The sequence below is a fragment of the Sinocyclocheilus grahami genome, unplaced genomic scaffold (genome assembly GCF_001515645.1).
Source record: "Sinocyclocheilus grahami isolate Dianchi unplaced genomic scaffold, SAMN03320097.WGS_v1.1 scaffold64.1, whole genome shotgun sequence".
Classification (NCBI taxonomy): Eukaryota; Metazoa; Chordata; class Actinopteri; order Cypriniformes; family Cyprinidae; genus Sinocyclocheilus; species Sinocyclocheilus grahami.
In genome coordinates, this window is record NW_015505243.1 from 908,761 (window position 1) to 931,478 (window position 22,718).

The 22,718-nt window shown below is 39.1% G+C and overlaps 1 protein-coding gene and 1 long non-coding RNA gene across 2 annotated transcripts in view; both read left to right on the forward strand.

The window, feature by feature from the left end:
- LOC107584881 (uncharacterized) overlaps nt 1-639 on the forward strand; it is a 31,976-nt gene extending 31,337 nt beyond the window's left edge. Inside the window, exon 3 of the long non-coding RNA XR_001609191.1 lies at nt 269-639. This is a non-coding gene — a long non-coding RNA (uncharacterized lncRNA). The remainder of the gene's footprint in view (nt 1-268) is intronic.
- Nucleotides 640-1,677: 1,038 nt separating this feature from the next.
- plxnb3 (plexin B3) overlaps nt 1,678-22,718 on the forward strand; it is a 47,592-nt gene continuing 26,551 nt past the window's right edge. The window contains exons 1-5 of the mRNA XM_016271686.1: nt 1,678-1,829; nt 13,577-14,696; nt 17,951-18,130; nt 19,980-20,108; nt 20,429-20,529. Coding sequence (XP_016127172.1) covers nt 13,593-14,696; nt 17,951-18,130; nt 19,980-20,108; nt 20,429-20,529 — 1,514 coding nt within the window. The 5' untranslated portion in view covers nt 1,678-1,829; nt 13,577-13,592. The remainder of the gene's footprint in view (nt 1,830-13,576; nt 14,697-17,950; nt 18,131-19,979; nt 20,109-20,428; nt 20,530-22,718) is intronic.

The window sequence follows — 22,718 nt, forward strand, 5'->3', positions numbered from 1 at the left end:
ATGTATATGTATATGTATATATATATATGTATATGTATATGTGTGTGTGTGTGTGTATATATGTATGTATACACACAGTACTGCACATAAGTTATGTAATAGAAAATGATACAAGGCCGAGTTTCGAATCACAGCTTATTCTAGTTTATTTGTTCTTGATAGACAAAGGCACTGAAGCAATTTGCAGAAAGGTGCATGTGTGTATGTTGCACAGATGATTTCCCCCTTGGAGTCTTTAAAATGCATCCCTTTTTTAATGCACTTGTAGGTTGACACCGTGGGAAATGTCACAGCCGGGAGACATTTGACAAATGAAGCCCAGTGGATGGCGAAGAATCTATTAAAGGCGGTGCGTTTGAGAGATCTGCATTCATTTCAGTTGGTATTGTGTGAACCTGACAGTATTCGTGTCAAAACCCGGTGCAACAGAAACACACGGGTGTCACACCCCATCTGCCCTCTCCAGCTGCGGCACGGAGAGGCGTGTCCCTGCCTCCCCCCGCAACACCCCAAATCCACCCGACATGCGGCTTTAAATGCAGCGTGCTTCAGTTCATGCCCGAATGCCAGCATTAAATATTAAGGGGAGGTACTGCAGACGTAAGTGGTGATTTTAGGTGGATTAAATTTTTTTTGTTGGATTTAATTTTTACCCTGTACATGTTGCTTAACTAAAGCTAAAAATGTAAAAAAATAAAATAAAATAAAAAGTATTACATTAGCACTGGTTAGCAGCTTTTAAGTAACAATTATGTAATTATTTTTAAGTAATGTTATTATTAAATATACTGATGATCCATAAGTTTTGTGCTGATGTTCCACATGTACAGACCACTCATTTTAAATATAGCTTCTTAAAAGGTATTTCTTATAATTCTAAATGGGGTTTTGAAAAATGTATGTTCATATACCTACGTTTTACTAAATATGTTGTCAAAATAAATCTTTTGAAAAAATATTGTGATGGTTTCTGTGGGATCTACATAACTTTTGATAAATGCAGATTATTGATTATTATTTACTTATTATCCTAATTTGCATATATTAAGATTAAATCAGAATGCAAAAATAAAAAAAAAACTGTTCTGTTTGTACTTTCTGAAGTTTCATTTTCAATAAATCTCTCTCTCTCCTGCCTTCAAATGACAACCCTGAATCAGCTAATTAAATTTATTGACAGGCACAGAGTGTTTCTGATTGGTTACTTTTTCTTATTGTCTAAATATCACTTATTATTATAATAATTTCAGTAATATCTGTCAGATAATAAGGAGTGATTATCCGATACTCCTAAAAAAAATTTAATGAAAAGGAAAATGCATTAATACCGAATATCAATAAGCACAATAAAAACTGTGAAGGGAAAAAGTCATTAATTTTAATACAAATAATAGCTATGTATATTAATCATAAATAAAATTAATTAAAATAAAATGTTTTTATTGCTTCAACAATGTTCAACATCATCACCACCTTGACCATCATCACATCAATCAACATCAACAAAAAGGCAGTCATGTCTGAAAACTAAATGCTAATATAAAAGGAAAATGCTTTGTCTATCTGTTCACCTGTAGTACCTCCCCTACGTAAGGACAAGCCCCGCCTACTCTACAAGCGCTTCATTGAAACTGTTTCATGTCGTTCGGAAAGCCCCGCCCACTCCCACCCCAGAGCCGCTGTCGGCGCTCGCTGGATTCACAACAATGTAGCACACGCATAATGGAATTTCCCGGGTTCACTTTCAAACGCTTGTGTTGTTGTTTTAAAAATTAACAGGACTTTCGCTTTGACTTCAAAGGGGATGAAACGCAGTGCCGCTGAATGAAGTGAGTAGCACAGTTCGCTGAGAAACTTTTGGGTGTTTATGCGTTTTTAGATTCTGAGCGCTGAATTTGTTAATATGTAGATGCATTTTAAAACACTATTCATCTTTTGCTTTTTTAAAAGATTAAAATAATTGCATTTCAGTTACAAATGACATAGTATTGAGGGAAATGTTTAGGGTTATGTTACATTAAGTTATTGTGAATGTCAGTGGAGAAGTTCTTGAACATGGGTTCATTAAATTAAGTAATGCGATTTGGAGTAATGTATTGTTTTTACTTACCTGACGACAGGAATCTCATTTAGTATTTCATAACTTACCGTCAGAGCACCGAACATAATGCATCTTTGTGTTCAGCTCGTTGTTCGGTTTATATTTGATAACCTTTCAGAAGGTTGCCTGCACTCTGGGACAGACCTCTGAGAGTATTCATTGATTTTTGCTCTTGCATTCTATTTCAAGCTCTAACCAGCTTCACTTTGTTAGAAAAGGAAAAAAGAAACATGAAAAGCAAAAAGGTTTTCATCTTTATGTCTGCTATTGAAATGTAGTTTGCAAACACTGAGAATTGCTATCTAAATCGCCAACTGTTCTTAAATGCTTTTCATTTTTCTTTAATCAGTTTGTAAAACTTTAATAGGACTGATTTAGATAAATAACATCAGGCAAATGTCAATGCATCTGAAACAACATTATCAGACAGCTGCTTTGACATCCTATTCTCAAGACTCCAATTAGTCCGAGGTGACTAGTCAAAGACCTCAAATGCCACGCTAACCTGTTGTGGAATGGATCTAATCTATTCAGGCTTAATTGGTAGATAACTAGATGTTTAATCACACATTTACTCAGTGGTTTTCCAGCCTCTGTATCAGCAGCTTGCGGTTATTGTACTATTCCTCTGGGAGGTGTGGCGTGCCACTCCAGGAGTCGCGACTGGGATTGTGTCTTTTCAGCGAGCCGTACCAAGTTTCATGAAACCCGAACATCTCTTTTCACCATCTCTTTCTTTTTTCACGCGCTCCCCCTGTGGTTATGACTCCATTGTCTCCTTTCTAAACGCCTCCTCCCTTTTAGTCCCTGAGGACTGGTGGGTTTTCACCTTGCGTTCAGCATATGGGGGGCGTAATGTGCTGCTCGTGTTGACATTCTTTTATTGTTTTGTGCACCCCGGTACCCACAGACAAGTTTTTCCTCCCTTTAGTCTCTAATTTGAAATTGCACTCCTGCAGATTTGCATTTTCTTTCACTCTTCAAAGACGGCCCTTATCTTGTAAAATGTTTGGCTTGTAAACGCTTTAGGGAACCTTCAATCAAAGTCATTATTATGCTCCCCAAGCTGGGCAGACAAAACATACAGGTGTGGGTTAAATTATTAATTTTTTTGCTGTTTTTGTTTTCAGCCTATAAATCAGCTATTAAATAGGGTGTGCAATGTACGAAGTAGCCCGTGAATTTAGTGGCAGCTCCCTTACTGTCAGTTTCACTGGAGTGAGCGTGTTTATCTGCCCCCATCAAGTAATTAATGTTGCATTTTTATGCACGCAGATGCTTGTCAAGGTGGTGATGAAAGCCGTGTGGGCCGCTCGCGAAGTGAGAGTCTGCCGGTGTGAAAATGAGAGCCGAGGGTGAAACCTAATAATCATCATCATACGGTTGATGGTTCCAGAACTGTTTTTAAAATTCACAGAGAGTAGACGCACTTCTCACACTCATCCAGCTTATGAATATAGATGTGCACCTTTCTAACCTGCCAGAACTGTTGAATACAATCAGCGTAAAATTGAAATGGCACTTTTTTTTAAAAATGGTTTGCTGTGATTACCTGTAGGTTGCATTCAAAAGAGCCACTCCATGTCATTTTTCTGAAGATTCACAGAGTTCGTCTGTGATAAAAGCTTGCTTGAGCATCATTATATCTCCCATTGTGTCCATTATGGCTCATTACCATCAAAATGAGATGTCATCATATTTGTTTGTTCAGAGAGGTGATAATTACAGGGAGCCTTATTTGATTGGTCGCCTGACTTACTTAGTTCGACCGCAGCCATGTTTTTTCCAGCAAAAACTAAACGGCACTGCTAACCTCTTGCTCTCCTCGCCGAAACACCCTGATGATATCAGATATCTAGCAGCGTGCGTGAAATATGCACGAAATATTAATGAGCTCAGTTGGGGAGTATAAAGCAGCTACGAGAAGAGGAGGCTTTGCTGGAAACAGAGGACAGATTGCAACAGAGATATAAAGATAGTTGAGTTAACGCGGTGGGAGGGAGAAAAGATTGAGTAAATACGAAAAGGCGAGTCTTTTCTATAAAATATTAGGTGTCGCACACAACTGTCAGAGATGAAATATGCACAAGGTTACTTTACTAATCGGCGTATTTTATCACACTCCCGCTTTGTGTTCTTCAAACAGCCAGACACGTTCTCTGTTGTTTTTTGCCTTTCTCTCAATTTTCCCCACCTCTCTCTCTCTAGTTCCATATTTCCCAAAGTATCACCCCCTCCTGCTTGGGCGTAGAGTATGGAAATGAGAACTTGCCCACCCTGGTGATTAACCACTGCACACCCCAGGCACACCACACACACTCTCTCTCTCACACACTCACACACACTTGGTGTGCTGACACTTTTATGCCTTGCATCAAAGAGACTTGTAAATCCCAGTCACTCTCATGCTCGGTACGCATTCAAAGAGCCAACGCAGTAGTAATCAGCAGTGGCTCCGTGATGTGCCCATCTCCACCAGACATGATGTGTGTTGTGAGATGCTTTGTCTTTGTCTCGCACCGAATTTCCAAGTTTATTTCCACCCTGACACCTGCGTTAGCACGGCACAGTCTCACCTGCTGCGACAACCCCACCAATCTGTGCCTGATCTGCTTTGTGTGCCATGATGGGGAAGTCGTGGTCTAATGGTTAGAGAGTCGAACTCGTAACCCAAAGGTTGGGGGTTCGAGTCTTGAACCGGAAGGGATTGTAGGTGAGGGGAGTGAATATCATAAAGGGGACCTTCAGTACCACGACTGAGGTGCCCTTGAGCAAGGCACCGAACCCCCAACTGCTCCCCGGGCGCCGCAGCAAAAATGGCTGCCCACTGCTCTGGGTGTGTGTTCACGGTGTGTGTGTGTTCACTGCTGTGTGTGTGCACTTTGGATGGGATAAATACAGAGCACTAATTCCGAGTATGGGTCACGCAATTGTGATCTAACCTTATGAGAACTTAGTGACTGAAATTAATGAAAATAATACTTGCTTTTTTTAATCAAGCTTTTGCAAGGATGTGGTAATTAAAGGAATATATGAAAATTCTGTCAACATTTAAACACTTTCATAATTTCTTTTATCTGTTGAACACAAAAGAAGATAGTTTGAAAAGTCTCTTGTTTTGGTTCATGTATACGCAGAAAAAAGGTACAAAAGCTGTCAATGGGGCGGTAACCTTTCAAAAGGTCTTGCTTTGTACCTTATTTACCCCTAAGTGGTGCATATTAACGCCTTAAAGGTACACATCAGTAACTAAAATTTACATAGCAGTACCTAAATGGTACATGTTAGTAACTTTTGAAAGGGTGCCACCCCAGTGACTGCTTTTGTACCTTTTTTTCCCCCCGGAGAGTGTATAATGAAAGTCAGCAGGCTCCAATTTTATTGTATTGATTCAAATCAATCAATATCTGTTAATATTACTTAATGGACCTGAGCCTACATGAACTACTGTAGATAAATACTGTAGCAAATGTAGTGATTATTGTTAGTTCATGTTAGTTATGCATTAACTAATGGGACCTTATTGTAAAGTGTTACCATATCTTCTTTTGTGTTCCGCAAAAGAAAGTAAGTCATGCAGGTTTAGTGCGACATGAGGGTGAGTAAATGCTGATAGAATTTAAATTTTTGGGTGGACTATCCCTTTAATTTACTACATGATGGTTCTTGCATTGTCTTATGAATTCAGACAATTTTTCAGACGCTTTATGAATTCAGAAACGATGAGAGATGTTTTGACGAGACACGGTGATGCATATTGCAAAATGCTTTGTGTCACATCAGATTTCCAGGTTCATTTCCACTCAAAATCTTGCTGCCCCCACCTGCTGTGACCGCTCACCCGACCTAAGCCCTCTTTGTGTGGCACATACAGACTTGAATGTGAAGCAAACATCTCATCTGAGAAGTTCACACCTTGAGAAAGTGATATAATTAGACAAAAATGTCATGACTTGCTTATTTTTATCAAGCTTTTGCTAGAAGGGCGTGATTAGCATTCATGAATTTACGTGCATTTGCTTGTGCATGCAGAATTTTGCATTAAAGCTCCATTAGATTGAAGGATGTAACCAAGTATTCAGTTTTGGGGGGGGGGTAATTGTGGAGTCATTTAAAAATCAATGTTAATCAATTGACATTTCTGAATACTTTTGGGATGCATTCTTAATGCCTACCGAAACCTAAAAATTGTAGCCAGACTATATTGTTCCGTCTGCTCAGACAGTGCTTTAAATTAGGGGAGACGTTTTGTCAGATGTCAAGGCTGGCGAAGCGATTCCTTCCTCTGATAGTGCAAGCACACAGCATGGGTGGGGTTCGCATGTCTGTCTGTTGGCTCACCCCCATCGAGGAGTCTTGCTCGTCTCGTTTTTGAACACACATGGAGGTGCACTTTTTTTGAATGTGCCAGTTACATGCTTTGTGTGATGTCCTTCGTTTTTTGGGGGAGGTTTGCATGTGTGGAAAGCGTGTCTATCTGGAAGAATTGTGTGTACGAGTTAGCTTTGTGTCTGACACAGTGTTTTGTGTATTATGCACTCAGCAAAGAAATTAGACACACATGCATGCTATAATTACAAGCATGTCTGTTTCTGGAGGTAATGAGTGTTGCGTGAGCGTAGCAACCTAGTAAGTATGTGCTTTGTTTTAATATGCTGCTGTGCAGTAGAGGAAGTTTACAGAGATTGTGAATGTACACACACACAGCACTTCCAGCAAGGGTCAAAGGTCAGCCTGCAATCGAAATGGCTCTCCCTGAATTGGTTGCACCTTTCGGGAGTGATAAACTATGCTACCTCCTATTTCAAACGTTTACATATTCCAAAAGCTGTTATTAGCGATATGCATTAATTGTAATAGCTATTTGTCTGGTTTTACACTAGTTTGCTGCTAAACCAACCCCCATTTATTTCCTCCCTTTGTCAACTCCCAGTTCTTTGTGGGTGTGTGTGTGTGTGTGTGTGTAAGGAAGAGCTCGTCTCCAATATATATCCCAAGCTTTTTCCATTCCTCATCACAAAGGCAGTAGCTATTCCTCTTTCATAGTGAATAGGGAGTGTGTTCTCACTCGTTCCCATGATGCCCCGAAACAGTTATTACCATTTAAGTAAAAAAAAAATGGAGATGAATGCTGATGCTGCAAAAGCTCGACCTAATTCAAGCTGTGAAATTGCTTGTTTTGACAGTATAAGAGACCTCATGCATGCTCCATTTTAGCACACTTTTGTTCTGTGCCATTCTCACCCTGTCTGCTGCTGTTAGGTGGATCTGTGTAGGAATGGTTGCACGTTGGGTGGGATTCAATCTCTAGCTCTCTCGGTTAGATTTTCAATGAGGATACAGTGGTGGCGACACACCCTCTTGCTACTTAAATGCTCTAGGGCTGTGAACGTCTCACTGATTTATTCATGTAAGATTGACATATAGCATTTACATAATGTCTTTTCAATACCAATATGATATCTTTCTTTTTAATCTCATAATTTTAATCAAGGTGTGCAAAAATAGTCATAATTTAGTTTTTCATAAGCATTTACCACCCTCTTTGAATGTGGAGTTCATCAGACTGCTTTCGCTACTGTATTTTTAAGACTGCTATATATATAAATGACCTCTGTTATGATTTACAGGCGTTCCTGTAGGTCAAACAATGGAGCATGGTCCTAGCAATGACAACAGCAGAGATCCAATTCCCAGGCAATGCATCAACTAATAAAATGTATACCTTGAATGCAGCGTACCTCAGTTTGGAAGAAAGCATCAGCAGTGAATGTAAATTCAGAGATTTGCTAGACTTTGTTTACTGCCTTTGTTCACACAGTCATTCAAAATTGAATATGTATTGATATTTACGTAGATTGACATCATAGCCATGATGAATTCTGCACAAGACAAACAGCATTTAGATGTAGTCAGAAATGAATGTAGAAAACTGCAAAGAACTGTCATTTAACCATAGAGCTAAAACAAGAGTTTTAAACTTGGCTGGTTGTGTGCAGTTTAAGAAGAAAATAAATGAGAAAAATAAATGAAAAATGAGAAAAGGCACCATCATATGACTTTTTGTAACTACTCTGGTTTGCCTAACATCAAAATGTGTCATAGCCTATATTAAACTTACTTTTTAATAAAAGATCAAGGAAAATTTACATTTTCACGATATGACCACTTGAAAAAGTGCTCTAGAATCTTTTTTTGCTGACGGTGGAATATCTAAAACGTCAGCTTATTATCAGTGTTTTTTCCACACTGAATGCAAGTCAGCATCATTTAGCTTTTCCAGATCCTGTTGTGCAAGGCCTTGATGAAACAGGTCATGACTAAGGCTAAGAAAAATCATCTGGCATTCTGTAGGCTCTCTGAGCTCATTTCTTTTGATCATGTTCATTAAACGTGGATAGCATGAGTCCTTAAGCTAGGTAGACAAGAGACACCGTACAAACCGATGTTCAGCTTTCAGCCTTCATAAACAAGGTGGCGCATGAACTCTCCAATTCAAAGCCTAATTGAAAAGAAGTGGCTAATCTCGGCAGCATGTCAAACTGTCCTTTTCTTACCCACCATCCCTTTGAAGGTGGAGATGAGGTAAAATGTTATGCATACTGATAGACTCTAGCATCTCTGGAATTTTTTTCCCCCTCTTCTCCTTTGCTCCTCTTCATCTCTCATATACTAGGCCCTCAAGACTTCTTGGCTGCTGTGATATGAATTAAAGATGAATCTTTCTTTTCCCTCTATAACTTTCTTGCTCAGATACTCAGTGTCCTCTGATACTTTTTCTCCTTCAAAAATGGAATCGTGTTTGGCTTACTGGCAGAAATTAGTCAAGCCTCCATCTAGACTTGACTTGAAGGCAAGCATAATTATTACTGTTGCTCATACTTGGGGTTAGTGATTTGAATGAACTCCTATCCCTAAATACTACAGCTTGGCATGTAACTCATCCCGCACTACTTGTGACACGGATGTGAATGATGGCTCAAATTTGTGTGTCTTGTTGAGAAGAGTTGTGCTGTGGAGTTCAGTTCTGAAAAGGGAGCAATTAATATGTGTAAGTTATAGAGCAGGGGCCGGCAACCTTTTCTGGTTAACCACTGTGCCAAATACCCCCACCCCCCTTTTTTTGAATGCAATCTGTAATAATTTTGAAGTGTTCTGATAAAAATCTTTATTTGATTATCATACAAATATTTTCTGAAGCATTTTTTTCATAAATAGTTTTTATCGCACTGCGTACACACAGAAACATTCAGGAGCACAGAAACATGTTGTCAACGCTGCCCCGCTACTTTTATTAATCGATACTAAATCGCTACATTATATTTCTCAGCAACTATGTTTTTGAAGTAACTAAACTCAGCTTCATTGTTTGTAGCAGTGTTAATTTTGTTGATGAATAATTTTCGTCATAATGTTCGTCAACAAAATTTTTTTCACTGACGACAACGAGACGATAACAAGATAAAACTCTTTTTGAATGACAAAAGCTATGACGAAAATATATTGACATTTTCATCAACTGATAAAAATGAGACGAAAATGTTAGGGAGGGACGATTTGGGAAGAGATTCATTCAATTTCAGAACGAATCTGCTGCGTGGTTAGGAGGTTAGATGCGTACATATGAACCGGCGGGACATACACTAAAATACACTTGCTGCACGTCGCATAAAACGTTAAAAAATGTCAATATGTGGGAGTCAGACATATAGATAAATCTGATGACACAAGAGAGAACTCATTTCGGTCCGGTTTTCAGAGCGCAGACTAGGGCTGCACGATAAATCGCATGCGATATTTAACGTGCATCTTGTCAGTAAAGCCGTTCTGTAATCAGCGGTAAATCTCCATCACGTGCGGACTTTCACATGAAGCAGCATTAACTACACAGAGCCATTGTTCACTGACAAGCTGCGCAAAACATGTGCAAAATATGATCGTGGTTTTGCGCAGCTTTTCAGTGAACAATGGCTCTGTGTAGTTAATGCTGCTTCACGTGAAAGTCCGCGATTTTTAAAAAAGCTTGTCTCACAGAGTGCGAGTACTCTTTTGCGTCGCATGAATGGAGGATTACACACAAAATAATGTCGAATTGTCCGTTTTGACGAGTATTCACTTAAACACAGTTGATTGCGTCTTAAGTGAACGTAAACAGTAGGGAGAATGTGTATCAGTACATTGCATCCATTGCAGCTGTGCATTCGGTTTTAAAGGCATAGCAGCCTAATTTAGTTGCTATTGTCCGAGTCATTGATGTTAATCAAGCAACAAAAGAAAGACAGAAAATAACTCACGTGCAAAATATGATCGTGGTTTTGCGCAGCTTTTCAAAAAGCTTGCTCGTCTCACAGCGTGCGAGTACTCTTTTGCGTCGCATGAATGGAGGATTACGCACAAAATGATGTTGAATTGTCCGTTTTGACGAGTAGTCACGTAAACACAGTTGATTGCGTCTTAAGTGAACGTAAACAGTAGGGAGAATGTGTATCAGTACATTGCATCCATTGCAGCTGTGCATTCGGTTTTAAAGGGATAGCAGCCTAATTTAGTTGCTATTGTCCGAGTCATTGATGTTAATCAAGCAACAAAAGAAAGACAGAAAATATCTCACTGCTCTTGACTGAAAAACTTTAGTAGCCCTAAAGATGAATCTAAATTTATTTATAGAAATAAATATGGCTGCTTGAAAGAATGAAGAATATGGTAAACAAGTTGCTGTAAAAAATACATAATTAGCCTATATAAACATTGGTATTTCATTAAAACGAAGACCATGTTCTTGTTCTTTATGAGAAGTGGTTTTATTTAATTTTAACATAAAGGCATAAGAGAGAACTCAATTCAGTGTATTAGTACATTGCATCCACTTCAGCTGTGCATTCGGTTTTAAAGATTGCCTTAAAGATTAATCTAAATGTATTTATAGAAAGAAATATGTCTGCTTGAAAGAATGAAGAATATGGTAAACAAGTTGCTGTAAAGAATACATAATTAGCCTATATAAACATTGGTATTTCATTAAAATGAAGACCATGTTCTTGTTCTTTATGAGAAGTGGTTTTATTTAATTTTAACATAAAGGCATGTTATGTGTCATTTAATCGGTGTCTATCATGATAAAACCTTAATATCAAACCAATATAATGAGTTCGGAAATTTTAGAGAAATGCTTAAAGGGGTCATATGATGCTGCTAAAAAGAACATTATTTTGTGTATTTGGTGTAATGAAATGTGTTTATGCGTTGTTGTCAAAATTAACACTGGTTTGTAGAGAGAGAGACAGATGCAGGTAATTCACACACGTAACTTTAATCTCTCTCTCTCTCTCTCTCTCTCTCTCTCTCTCTCTATTATACTGTAACTAAACCCATTAGATTTTAGCCGACTAAATTTACTGTAGATTTAGTTGACTAAAACTAAAATGACTAGACTATGGAGACTAAATGTGACTAAAATATGACTAAAACTAAATGGCATTTTAGTCAAAAGACTATGACTAAAACTAAATAAAAAATTGTTGTCAAAATTAACACTGGTTTGTAGAGAGAGACAGATGCAGGTAATTCACACACACCACTTTAAGCTCTCTCTCTCTCTCTCTCTCAAAATGGCCATATTTGAGAAAAAGTCAGGTAGCTTGCATCACTGGATATAGCTGTCGGTCATTTAACATTTCTATCGTAAAACAGTTGACTATTAAATGATTTGCAACTTCCATCTTACCTCGCTCTCTTTCAATGTTACACTGATGTTTCATGCTGGAATTCGTGCTCTGCTACTTCGATTTGATTGGCCATCTCAATTATTTTGGCATTGACGAACGCTGTTAGACCATTGATCTGAAGCAAAGCTACTGGAAGGCAAGCCTGCAACCTTTAGCCAAAAAAATTTAATGGCTAATGCTAATGCTTTGGCATTACATAGGGAAGGAGACCAGAGGCTGTTTTGTTTGAATGCATGTCAATTCAGACTAACGGCAGAAGGTTTGGGAACCTTGGCCACTTTGAATGGCAAGGACCGGCCAAGAGGCCATATGACTTACAGATAAAGCATCCAATCACGTTTCGTTTTGTGCCGCGTCATGTTTAGGGGCGTGTAAATGTCCCCACAATAACAGACCGTGTGTAAAACTCTTGGATGTATTTTAAAGATGATATGCCGCAAACTTTAAATATTTCACATGCCTTTGAAAATCCAGCATTCAGTTGATCCTGATAAGCGCTCACTGTCACAGTTGTAAACACAACAGCTTTCTTATAACATCGTTACACTGATGTTTCATGCTGGAATTCGTGCTCTGCTACTTCGATTTGATTGGCCATCTCAATTATTTTGGCATTGACGAACGCTGTTAGACCATTGATCTGAAGCAAAGCTACTGGAAGGCAAGCCTGCAACCTTTAGCCAAAAAAATGTAATGGCTAATGCTAATGCTTTGGCATTACACAGGGAAGGAGACCAGAGGCTGTTTTGTTTGAATGCATGTCAATGAAGGATTTGTCTCGCGTAGCCAGACCTTCAGACTAACGGCAGAAGGTCTGGGAACCTTGGCCACTTTGAATGGCAAGGACCGGCCAAGAGGCCATATGACTTACAGATAAAGCATCCAATCACGTTTCGTTTTGTGCCGCGTCATGTTTAGGGGCGTGTAAATGTCCCCACAATAACAGACCGTGTGTAAAACTCTTGGATGTATTTTAAAGATTCTATGCCATAAACTTTAAATATTTCACATACCTTTGAAAATCCAGCGTTCAGTTGATCCTGATAAGCGCTCACTGTCACAGTTGTAAACACAACAGCTTTCTTATAACATGAGGGACTTTGAATGGCAAGGACCGGCCAAGAGGCCATATGACTGACAGATAAAGCATCCAATCACGTTTCGTTTTGTGCCGCGTCATGTTTAGGGACGTGTAAATGTCCCCACAATAACAGACCGTGTGTAAAACTCTTGAATGTATTTTAAAGATGATATGCCGCAAACTTTAAATATTTCACATGCCTTTGAAAATCCAGCATTCAGTTGATCCTGATAAGCGCTCACTGTCACAGTTGTAAACACAACAGCTTTCTTATAACTCTCTCTCTCTCCCCCTCCTCTCTTGCTCCTTTCTTTCTCTATATCTTTATCCTTCTCTCTCGATCACCCATCTTAATCATTTCCTCTCTCTGGTTTCCGCTAACACTATCTTGCTTTGCCTTCTGACTATTTTCCTTCCTTTTCATGTGTTACTCAACTTTCCATGCTCTTCTCCCTCTTCCTTACTGTCTTTTCCCATATCTTCGCTTCCTCCCCATAACTCTCTTCATGCACATTGCCTTCATGTTTCTGACCTTGCTGACTAACTTTTTTCTCTGTTGGTTACGTTCTCACCCTGTCCCTCCATTCTGAATTATTTTTCTTCCTGTATGCTTCTTTTCAACTGCCCTCTCTCTCTCTCCCTATCTTCTTGATCTCTGTCTCTTTTCAGTAGGTGAGGGGGTGCCATGCCAGCTCCTGCTTCCCTGTTGCTGCTCCTCGCCATCTTGTGGTGGCCTCTGGTATTGCCTCTGGCCCCCGGCCATCTTCAAAGCCCCCCTACATTCATCACCCTTAATGGCTCCCACCTCAATCACCTCCTACTCGACACCCATTCGAGCCACATCTACGTGGGGGCGGTAAATGTGCTCTATCACCTCTCTCCAGACTTGCAGCTACTCTCCTGGGGCAAAACGGGGCCTAAACTGGACAGCCCGGACTGCCTACCACCCATTGACCCCACTGATTGCACCCAGGCGGAAACCACGGACAACACCAACAAGCTTTTGTTGCTGGAAGAGATCAAAGGAGGGGATCCGCTCAGCCTGATTGTGTGCGGGACAGTTCTGCAGGGCATCTGCGAGAAGCGAAGCTTGGAGAATGTCTCTCAGGTTCTGTACAAGACCGACAACCCCGTGGACACGCAGTATGTGGCAGCAAACAACCCTCGAGTGTCCACAGTTGGTGTGGTGGTTGAGCAGAAAGGTGTTCTGCTTATGCTTGTTGGGCGGGGCTACACCAGTAAAGGACCTGGTGGGATCCCGCCAATCACGATGCGACGCTTAACCCCAGTCGCGCGTTACTCTGCTCCAGCATTCTCCCACGAAGAACTTGGAAAGCTGGTTGTCGGTAGCTATTCCGAATACAACAACCACTTTGTGAAAGCTTTTCACCACAACAACTACGTCTATTTTGTGTTCTCTCGGCGCGACATGTGGGGCAAACGAGAATATCGGACATATGTTTCAAGACTCTGTGTAGGCGACCCCAATTTCTACTCTTATGTGGAGGTGCCGCTTTCCTGCGGTGGAGGATACAATCTGGCACAGGCGGCTGTACTTGGCTATCACCGTGAACAACCGACGCTGTTTGTGGCCATGGCCATGGGGCAGGCATCGACTCCCACACCCACAGACAGGACAGCTCTTTGTGTGTACAAGGTGGAGGAGCTGGATAAAGCCCTGCATGGCGCCCAGCTACTGTGTTACACACAAGAGGGCAAAGACGCCAACAACAAGGAGAAGGCGTATATAGAGTACGAAGTGTCCTCCAGTTGTCTGAAGCTCCCGCAGGTAAGTTGTTGGCCTTGGTTTGTAGTCATTCCTCAGAGGATTACAACCCACTGTAATTCATCATGTTGTTCTCAAAGGGCCTTTGATGTGTCATCTGATCCAACAAAATTGAAATTTTGCTCTTTTGCCAGATTCTTTTTCCAGGCTGTAGTTCCCTAAACCCCTTCCACCATTCACAATCAGTTTCGTTTAAGACCCATCCAAATAACAGCATAATTCCAACATTAGCCAATGAGATAGTGGATTATGCAGTTTTTTTGGCAGTAGCTTGCACTTAGGTATCCGCTTATATTGCCAATCTTAGGCAGTCCTATCCACCTACCTCAGCATGGCTTCAAAAGACTTTAGCAGACAGAGGTAGTGGCACCATGAATGTAGTGGCTTTTTAATGAGGGTTAAATCCACAGCTAAAGAGCGATAAGTAGGAATATATTGCTAGGGGAAGCCGCAAGATATCGGCCTATTAGCCAGGTCGTGTAAGACAGCATGGTTTGTGGTTTCTTGGCGACAGATCAGGGTCAGCTGGGGCTTTTTTGCGACAGGGGTGTAAGACTGGGCGAGTGGCAGCTGCCTCAGTGCTGACACAGATTAGCATCCAGCTGCCTGCGCCAGTGCTAATCCGCACAGCATAACAAATGCAGCAACAGCTCCCGGATTTCTGCATGTTACAGGGCTGATTCTAAATCTCTGCTCTGTGAGTATTTCCATCTTCAGTTTATGCAACCGAAAGTTTATTCGTCTGTAATGGCCTTTTAGCATAACAAAACAAGTAGTAGCAAAATGTTTTTTGTTAGCTGTGAGCGAACTGTAATTTTGGGTATACAGTGGTTTGTGTAGTTTATGGTTTGTTGTTTTAAGTGTGACCAATGAATACTGGAGAATTTCTAAGAGCAAAATCTAAAGAGGTTTTGTTTGAGAGAGAAGGAAGGGGAGGGAAGGAGGTATGAAGACTAATGGAGATTGGGTAATGTTCTATTCATGTGTTTCTTACTGTGTGGAAGGGGGTAGTGTGTATTAGTATGAGCTTGGGAATGAAAAGGAGTGGTGTCTGTAGCCTCTGGGAGGTGGTTAAATCCAGCTTAACGCCACAGCTGGTTTGACTTCTGCTGACCCACATCCTCTCTGGGCTCACCGCCCCAGTGACCACCACACACAGAAGCACACTGAAACTCTGACCTCAAAGACACAATAATGTAACCACTTTCAATGTCTGTTTCCCTGTATCTAAAATATGAATTCAGTCTGTTAATGAATTTGTCATAAAAGTAAAAAAAAAAAAAGATATTAAGCAATTATCAAATCAGTTTTGGACCATCTCACCATGTACATAATAATTTAAACACTTACTGTATACTGTTCCAAAACTGTGTGACTTAGCATTTTTAAAGATTGTAATGATTGTTTTTTCCCCCCAAGCAATTGCAATGTATGGGGGACTACACCCTGACTACAACCAAATTTTGGTCTGTTCCTCACACAGCATTATCATATGAATTTAGAAGACTTGGAATCATGTTGATTACTTTTATCATACTTTCATGGTCCTTTTGAAGCTTGAATGCTCCAGTCTCAATTAATTTAATTGCATGGAAAAAAAGCTAAATTTCTCCTTATGTGCACAATATCCAGGAAGGGGGATTAAGAAAGTAAATGGGGATCAGTTCTTATTTTATTCTGACTTTACGGTCATGATGTTCATGTTGCAAATTTAACAGTTATGGCCATCTCAATAATTCATAGGAAGTACTGCAAAATGGATGGCTATTATCTAGTTTCCAAAGCAGTAGGTGTGTTTGGTGTTTGTGTATTTGACCTCCTTTGACTTCAATTGTGTGCCACTGTTCCACTGTCCTGTGTGGCCACTCCCCTTGGTCTGTTAGCTGAGGTATTGTGCATGTTCATCCACTGACAGCTGCAATTCCAGAATAGCATTAGCTTAGGACACACAAACCCACGGCTGGCTCCAGTGAGAGTGCATCTAAAAATCACTCCCAGCCATGGATAGATGATGGGTTGGGTTTGACAGACACCATAATAAAAGCAGCTGAGCTTTTTTAGTATTGATTTTTATGCACACAGCAAGGACAGGATGTTTCTGACACTATCCAAATGTTCATAGTTGACTTTGGAAACTTTGTACTTACCCAGTTTTTAGAGCTCCAACTTAATATTCTACTTGCATTTTGTATATTAATTGTTCATAATGTGTCATCTCTCAGGGTTTTTGTCTCAGTATTGTTAGCATGTGGGCACACAGCTGTCTGTCTGTGTGATTAACTCAAACCTCTTTATTTCCAAAAACATTTAACATTCGTTAAATCCTAAACTGTTTATATATCGTTTGACTGAATTCCAAGTACAGCCAAATTGCATATATTAGAAACTTGCATGCCATTGCATGTAAACTACCAGTCAGAAGTTTGGACACACTTGCTTGTTATTTATTATTAAGGTTCCATATCTTAGCATAGTAGCAAAGTCATTAAATCTATGAAAAAAATCAGCTTTTGTATTTGAGCATCTTGCTGTCTATATTCCAGCTCTGCAGACTCCGGAAATTCTTTCAGCCAACTTAATGTGGTGCATCCTTGGATGCTTTTTAAAATTATTGAAGGACTAATGTGTGCTGGGTGGTTACTGGCAGCTTTTCCTTCACTACACAGTCAAACTTATCTAATAACAGGCCCGTCTCCATGGGGGGGGCATCATCTTTCATACTGATGCTGGGGGGCCAGGCCAGGCCCACCATGGTCCCCAAGCGTCCGCGTGGAAGATGCTTGGGATAGTTGACAGAATTGTCAGTGGCCCGATCAGGCCAGTGATAAATCCATCACGAAAGTTTATCATTTGAATGTGTTTTTAAGCCTAAACATTTAAGCAAATTTAAAGTATTCAAGTGCAAGAAGATGCGAAAGAACTCAATTCAGCCTCTGCGTGCTGTTTTCTGTTTTCTAATTTATACAGTGACTAATATGCAGTGTTATTTTACATTTGATTATTTAATTTCTGTACCTGAACACCTACAAACCTAAAAAGCTTAAAGCGGTGAAAAAATAAACGTAACAACTGCCATAGATTTATGATATTAAAACCATATCAATAGATGTGAGATTAATTTAAAGCATTAAATAACCCAATAATTCAACAGTTGAATTCCCAACTGTTCCCATCCCTAATTATTTTCCATCTGCTATAATCATGAACTGTGTATGATAAATGTATTTAACGATAGATATGTTTTTGGGGTTGTGCAGGACTCTCTGAATGAGTACCCATGCGGAGGTGAACACACACCCAGCCCCATCGCCAGTGCCATTGCTCTTGAGGCCACGCCCGCTTTCACCTGGACTCCTCCCATCACTGCTGTCACCACGGCAACTGAAGTTGGCCATACCATAGTACTGCTAGGAGACAAAAATGGAAGGCTGCACAAGGTATGACTTACTGTTACCTATTATTGGCCTTGCTGTTTTTTTTATCTTGCATCATGCTTTAATGGCACTAAACCTGCAATTTTTGTGTTAGCAGCACAAATCCTTAACCATTAAAGACCCACCATCCATCACTGAAGCATAATGGGAAAAATCAGCATGAATAACTGAATTTTAAAGGCTGTTTACCATCATTAAAGACTTCTTTATTGAAAAGCAAACACACGGAGTAATCATAATCTGTCATTAAGCACTAACTCTCCAGTAATGAGCAAACCACCATACAGCAGGGTAATGTTATGTTATTAAAAGTTGGTTTAGTCAGAGTTCAGATAGTGTGTTACATTATTTGTCAGGACAAAGTTTTGGGGAGGTATTATAGTAAGTTCTTGTTTTTTTTTTTTGTAAATTGCATTGCAGTTTGGACACTTTTGTATCCTTTATTTGAGGCCTACAGTTCAAGGCCACTGGAAATGAGACTGGAAGTATATTTTAAGATCACCTTTCAAAGCAAAAAAACATAAGATGTCACAGTTAGCTTGAACTGTTACATTTGGATTTAAGCTGCTATTTAAGGCAAATGGACAAGAGTGAGCATGCAAGTCTTAAGCTCTGTGATCTTAGAGGTGGAACAGTGTAGAATTAATTTATGAGTCATGGAAGGTGAAAAGAAATACATGATGAGCAACTCTTATACTTGGCATGCTAGGGTTTGGTTTCAGTTATAGTTCACCAAAAACCCATCTTTCCAATGTCTGTATTAAATTATTCCTTCTGTGGAAAAGAACAAAATTTTGAAGAACCTTCACACCGATTTTTCTGTATAACAACAGACCTGTCAATCACCATAAAAGTGGTCCATATGACCAAAATATTAACCATACATTTTTTTTTTTACAGAAAATCTACCCTTTCAGCAAAGCTCTGAAATGGCATTAAAGTTCAGGTTCAGAAATAGTCATTGATGCCAAGTTTTGCTGTTCAACTTTTAGTAAATAACTTAAATAACAGCTAGAGGCTTCAAAAGACTTGGAATAAACCGCAAAAGGATGACTTAATGGTTGCATTGTTATTTTTTGGATGAACTATTCCTTTAAGATCCTTCAGACAGAAGATCCTAGTGCAACATTCATTCAGACTTAGGAAACACATTCAGTTTGCTGCATTACAGTATATTTTTGGCATTTTTAGGGGCGAATATAATTTGATCTGCCAATTTTGCCTACTTTCAATCTGGGATTGTGGGGTATTTACGTCTCGTGGTTGTTCCAGTCTGGCCTGGAGGTGGTATGATTGTGTGTGTGCATATAGGAGGGAGTGTGTGTTTGTGTGTTTCTCATCAGCATTAGAGGACATGTTCTGAATGCTTATTGCAAGCGCCTTGGGGAGAATCGATCCCAAGGGAGCCGGTCACATGCTCTGGGGCGGCGGCAACCGCACTTGGAGTTTTTCATCCTTCAATTCCCTCTAGTGCTGTATGAAATATTAACGGCGAAACTCTGAAACAGCAGCTTGTTTACCGCCCCAAATTTCTCCTCAGGCAGAACTTATCACAGACAGCCCACGGTATCACTTCCCCTGCCTGTAAAATGCTGAAAAACACACCGGCCTGCTGCGATTGCAACTCGCCTGAGCTTTGTGGCCAACGTGTGTGTCTTTTGTATATGCATATGTATGCAAAATCATTGATTAGCGATGCATGCTTTTGTTCATGCTTTTGAATAAACCACTAATTGTAAGTATTCAACTAATACATAATGTGCCCTGCAGCGTTTGTGCTACAGAGTGATACCTTAAATCATGTGGTTTGTTTGGGAAAGTTGTGCATCATGTGCCTTTATTTTTATTGCAGGTGTTCTTACATGCAAATGGTACCGGTACCAAATATGACACAGTGGAGGTGGATGCAGAGAGTCCCATTAACGCTGACCTGCTGTTGGACTCCAACAAACAGAACGTCTACGTATTAACTGGAAGAAAGGTACGAGAGTCAAACAACTTCCTTTCAACTGCCAGAAACTGAAACACGGCATCTGATACATGCGCGCTCTCAGAGGAGAGATTACACGTTTACTTTGACAAACATCATTTGAATGACAGATTTTTTCTCGAGATAAAAGTCGGGTTTTGTTTTTTGCATTGTCGAGTAATTGCCGGTGGATTTGTCTTGGCAGCCAATCAGAATCGGAGATTGTTTTCACACTGTTCGCTCATGCAAAAGTTGCATCCTCTTGCATTTTATCAGTTTCCAATTCGAGAACAGTGCTTAGGGCCTCTGATTTGTGTGTGTGTGTGTTTCAGGTTACAAAGCTCCACGTCGCTCAGTGTGAGAAGCACTTAGACTGCCACACCTGTCTGTCTAATAGAGATCCCTACTGCGGCTGGTGTTCGCTGGAGGGCAGGTACTTGAGCTCACCTGACTGCTGTTACACACCAACGCCTGCTCTTTCAACACTCCCATCCCATCAGGCCGCACCTCTCGTTTTACATAAACATCTAATCATATGGAAATCATTTACATAGTTCATTTTAGAATTTCTTCAAAGACTTCTACTTCCACAGAACAGCAGTTGCGTTAAACTATTTTGGGTTATTTTTAGGGATGTAACGATTCACTCAACTCACGATTCGATTCGATTCATGATTTTGATTTCATGATTCGATTTTCTCATTATTTTTTTTTACAAAATGAGATTGAAGACATTATACAGTAAATGAAAAGGTGTCGTTTTATTAGGCTATTATAAATGTTTCACACATTTCTAAATTAAACTAAATTGAAATTTTAAAACAAACCCCAAAATCAAACAAGTTACACAAATAAAAGAAATCTCTTAATATGAAGAAACTAAGGCTTTGTCTGTGCGCTTTCCATTTAAAATTAGAGGCAACCACTGGATTTTAATCATGATCCAAACAAAGATGCTGCATACATGCAGCGTGAGTAGTTTTTAATCTAAATTAGACTGTATCATTTAGAAATTTGAAGCAAAAACAGAATGGTTTGACTTTAGTTTTGTGAAACTATACTACATAACACATATCTGAAGGAAACAGCAGATGAGCTGAATGAGACACAGATGCACTCTCTGACAGCAGGTGGCGCTTATGAACAGCAATGATACAGTGTTTCCTGGGTTACCGCTGCCTATGAACACTACTTTAATATGCATTGTTCAGAGGCAAGATGAAAAGAAAACACCATGTAAACTTTTCTAAAGACAGTCAGTTCCACTCAGAGATACATTCATATAAACTCCTACTCCAATTGTATCGCGATTTGTTAGGCATCTCAATCGATTTAGTGACAGTAAAAACATTTATAATGTTACAAAAGATTTCTATTTCAAATGAATTATTTTGGACATTCTACTTCTTCAAAGAATCCTGAAAAAATGCATCAGTTTCCACAAAATTATATAGCAGCACAACTGTTTTCAACATTTATAATAATAAGAAATGTTTCTTGAGCACAAATCAGCATATTAGAATGATTTCTGAAGGATCATGCGAGACTGAAGCCTGGAAAAATTATGCTGAAAATTCAGCTTTGCATCACAGGAATAAATTGCATTTTAAAATATATTACAATAGAAAACAGTTGTTTTATATTGGAATGTATTTCACAATATTACTGTTTTTATTGTGTCTTTAATTCAAAAGTTTGGGATCAGAACGATTTTTTATGTTTTTTACAGGAGTTTCTTATGCTCTTCAAGGCTGCATTTATTTGATCAATAATACAGGGAAAAATTTAATATTGTGAAATAATATTATGATGTATTATTAAATATTATTATGATGATTTTCTATTTTAATAGACATTAAAATGTAATTTATTCCTGTGATGCAAAGCTGAATTTTCAGCATCATTACTCCAGTCTTCAGTGTCACACGATCCTTCAGAAATCATTCTAATATGCTGATTTATTATCAGTGCTGGACATTTTTTGGGAACCTGTGATACTTTTTTCAGGATTCTTTGATGAATTAAAAGTTAAAAAGAAGAGCTAGTTATTTTATTTAAAATATAAATCTTTTCTAACAATATACACTACAGTTCAAAAGTTTGGGGTCAGTAAATTTTGATTCTTTCTTTTTTTGAAAGAAATTCAAACTTTTATTCAGCAAGGATGTGTTCAATTGTTAAGTGATAGCAGAGATTTATATTCTTAGAAAATATTTGTATTTTGAATAAATGCTGTTCTTTTTAACTTTTTATTCATCAAAGAATCCTGAAAAAAGTATCGCAGTTTCCAAAAAAAATATTTGGCAGCACAACTGTTGCCAACATTGATAATTCTAATAATAAATCAGCATATTAGAATGATTTCTGAAGGATCATGTGACACTTTATACTGGAGTAATGGCTGATGGAAATTCAGCTTTGCATCACAGAAATAAAGTATATTGGATATTAAAATAGAAACCATTATTTTATATTGTAATAACATTTTGCAAGATTACAGTTTTTTCTGTATTTTTGATCAAATAAATGCAGCCTTGATGAGCAGAAGAGACTTCTTTAAAAAACATTACAAGTCTTACTGATCCCAAACTTTTGACCGGTAGTGTATATATATATATTTCT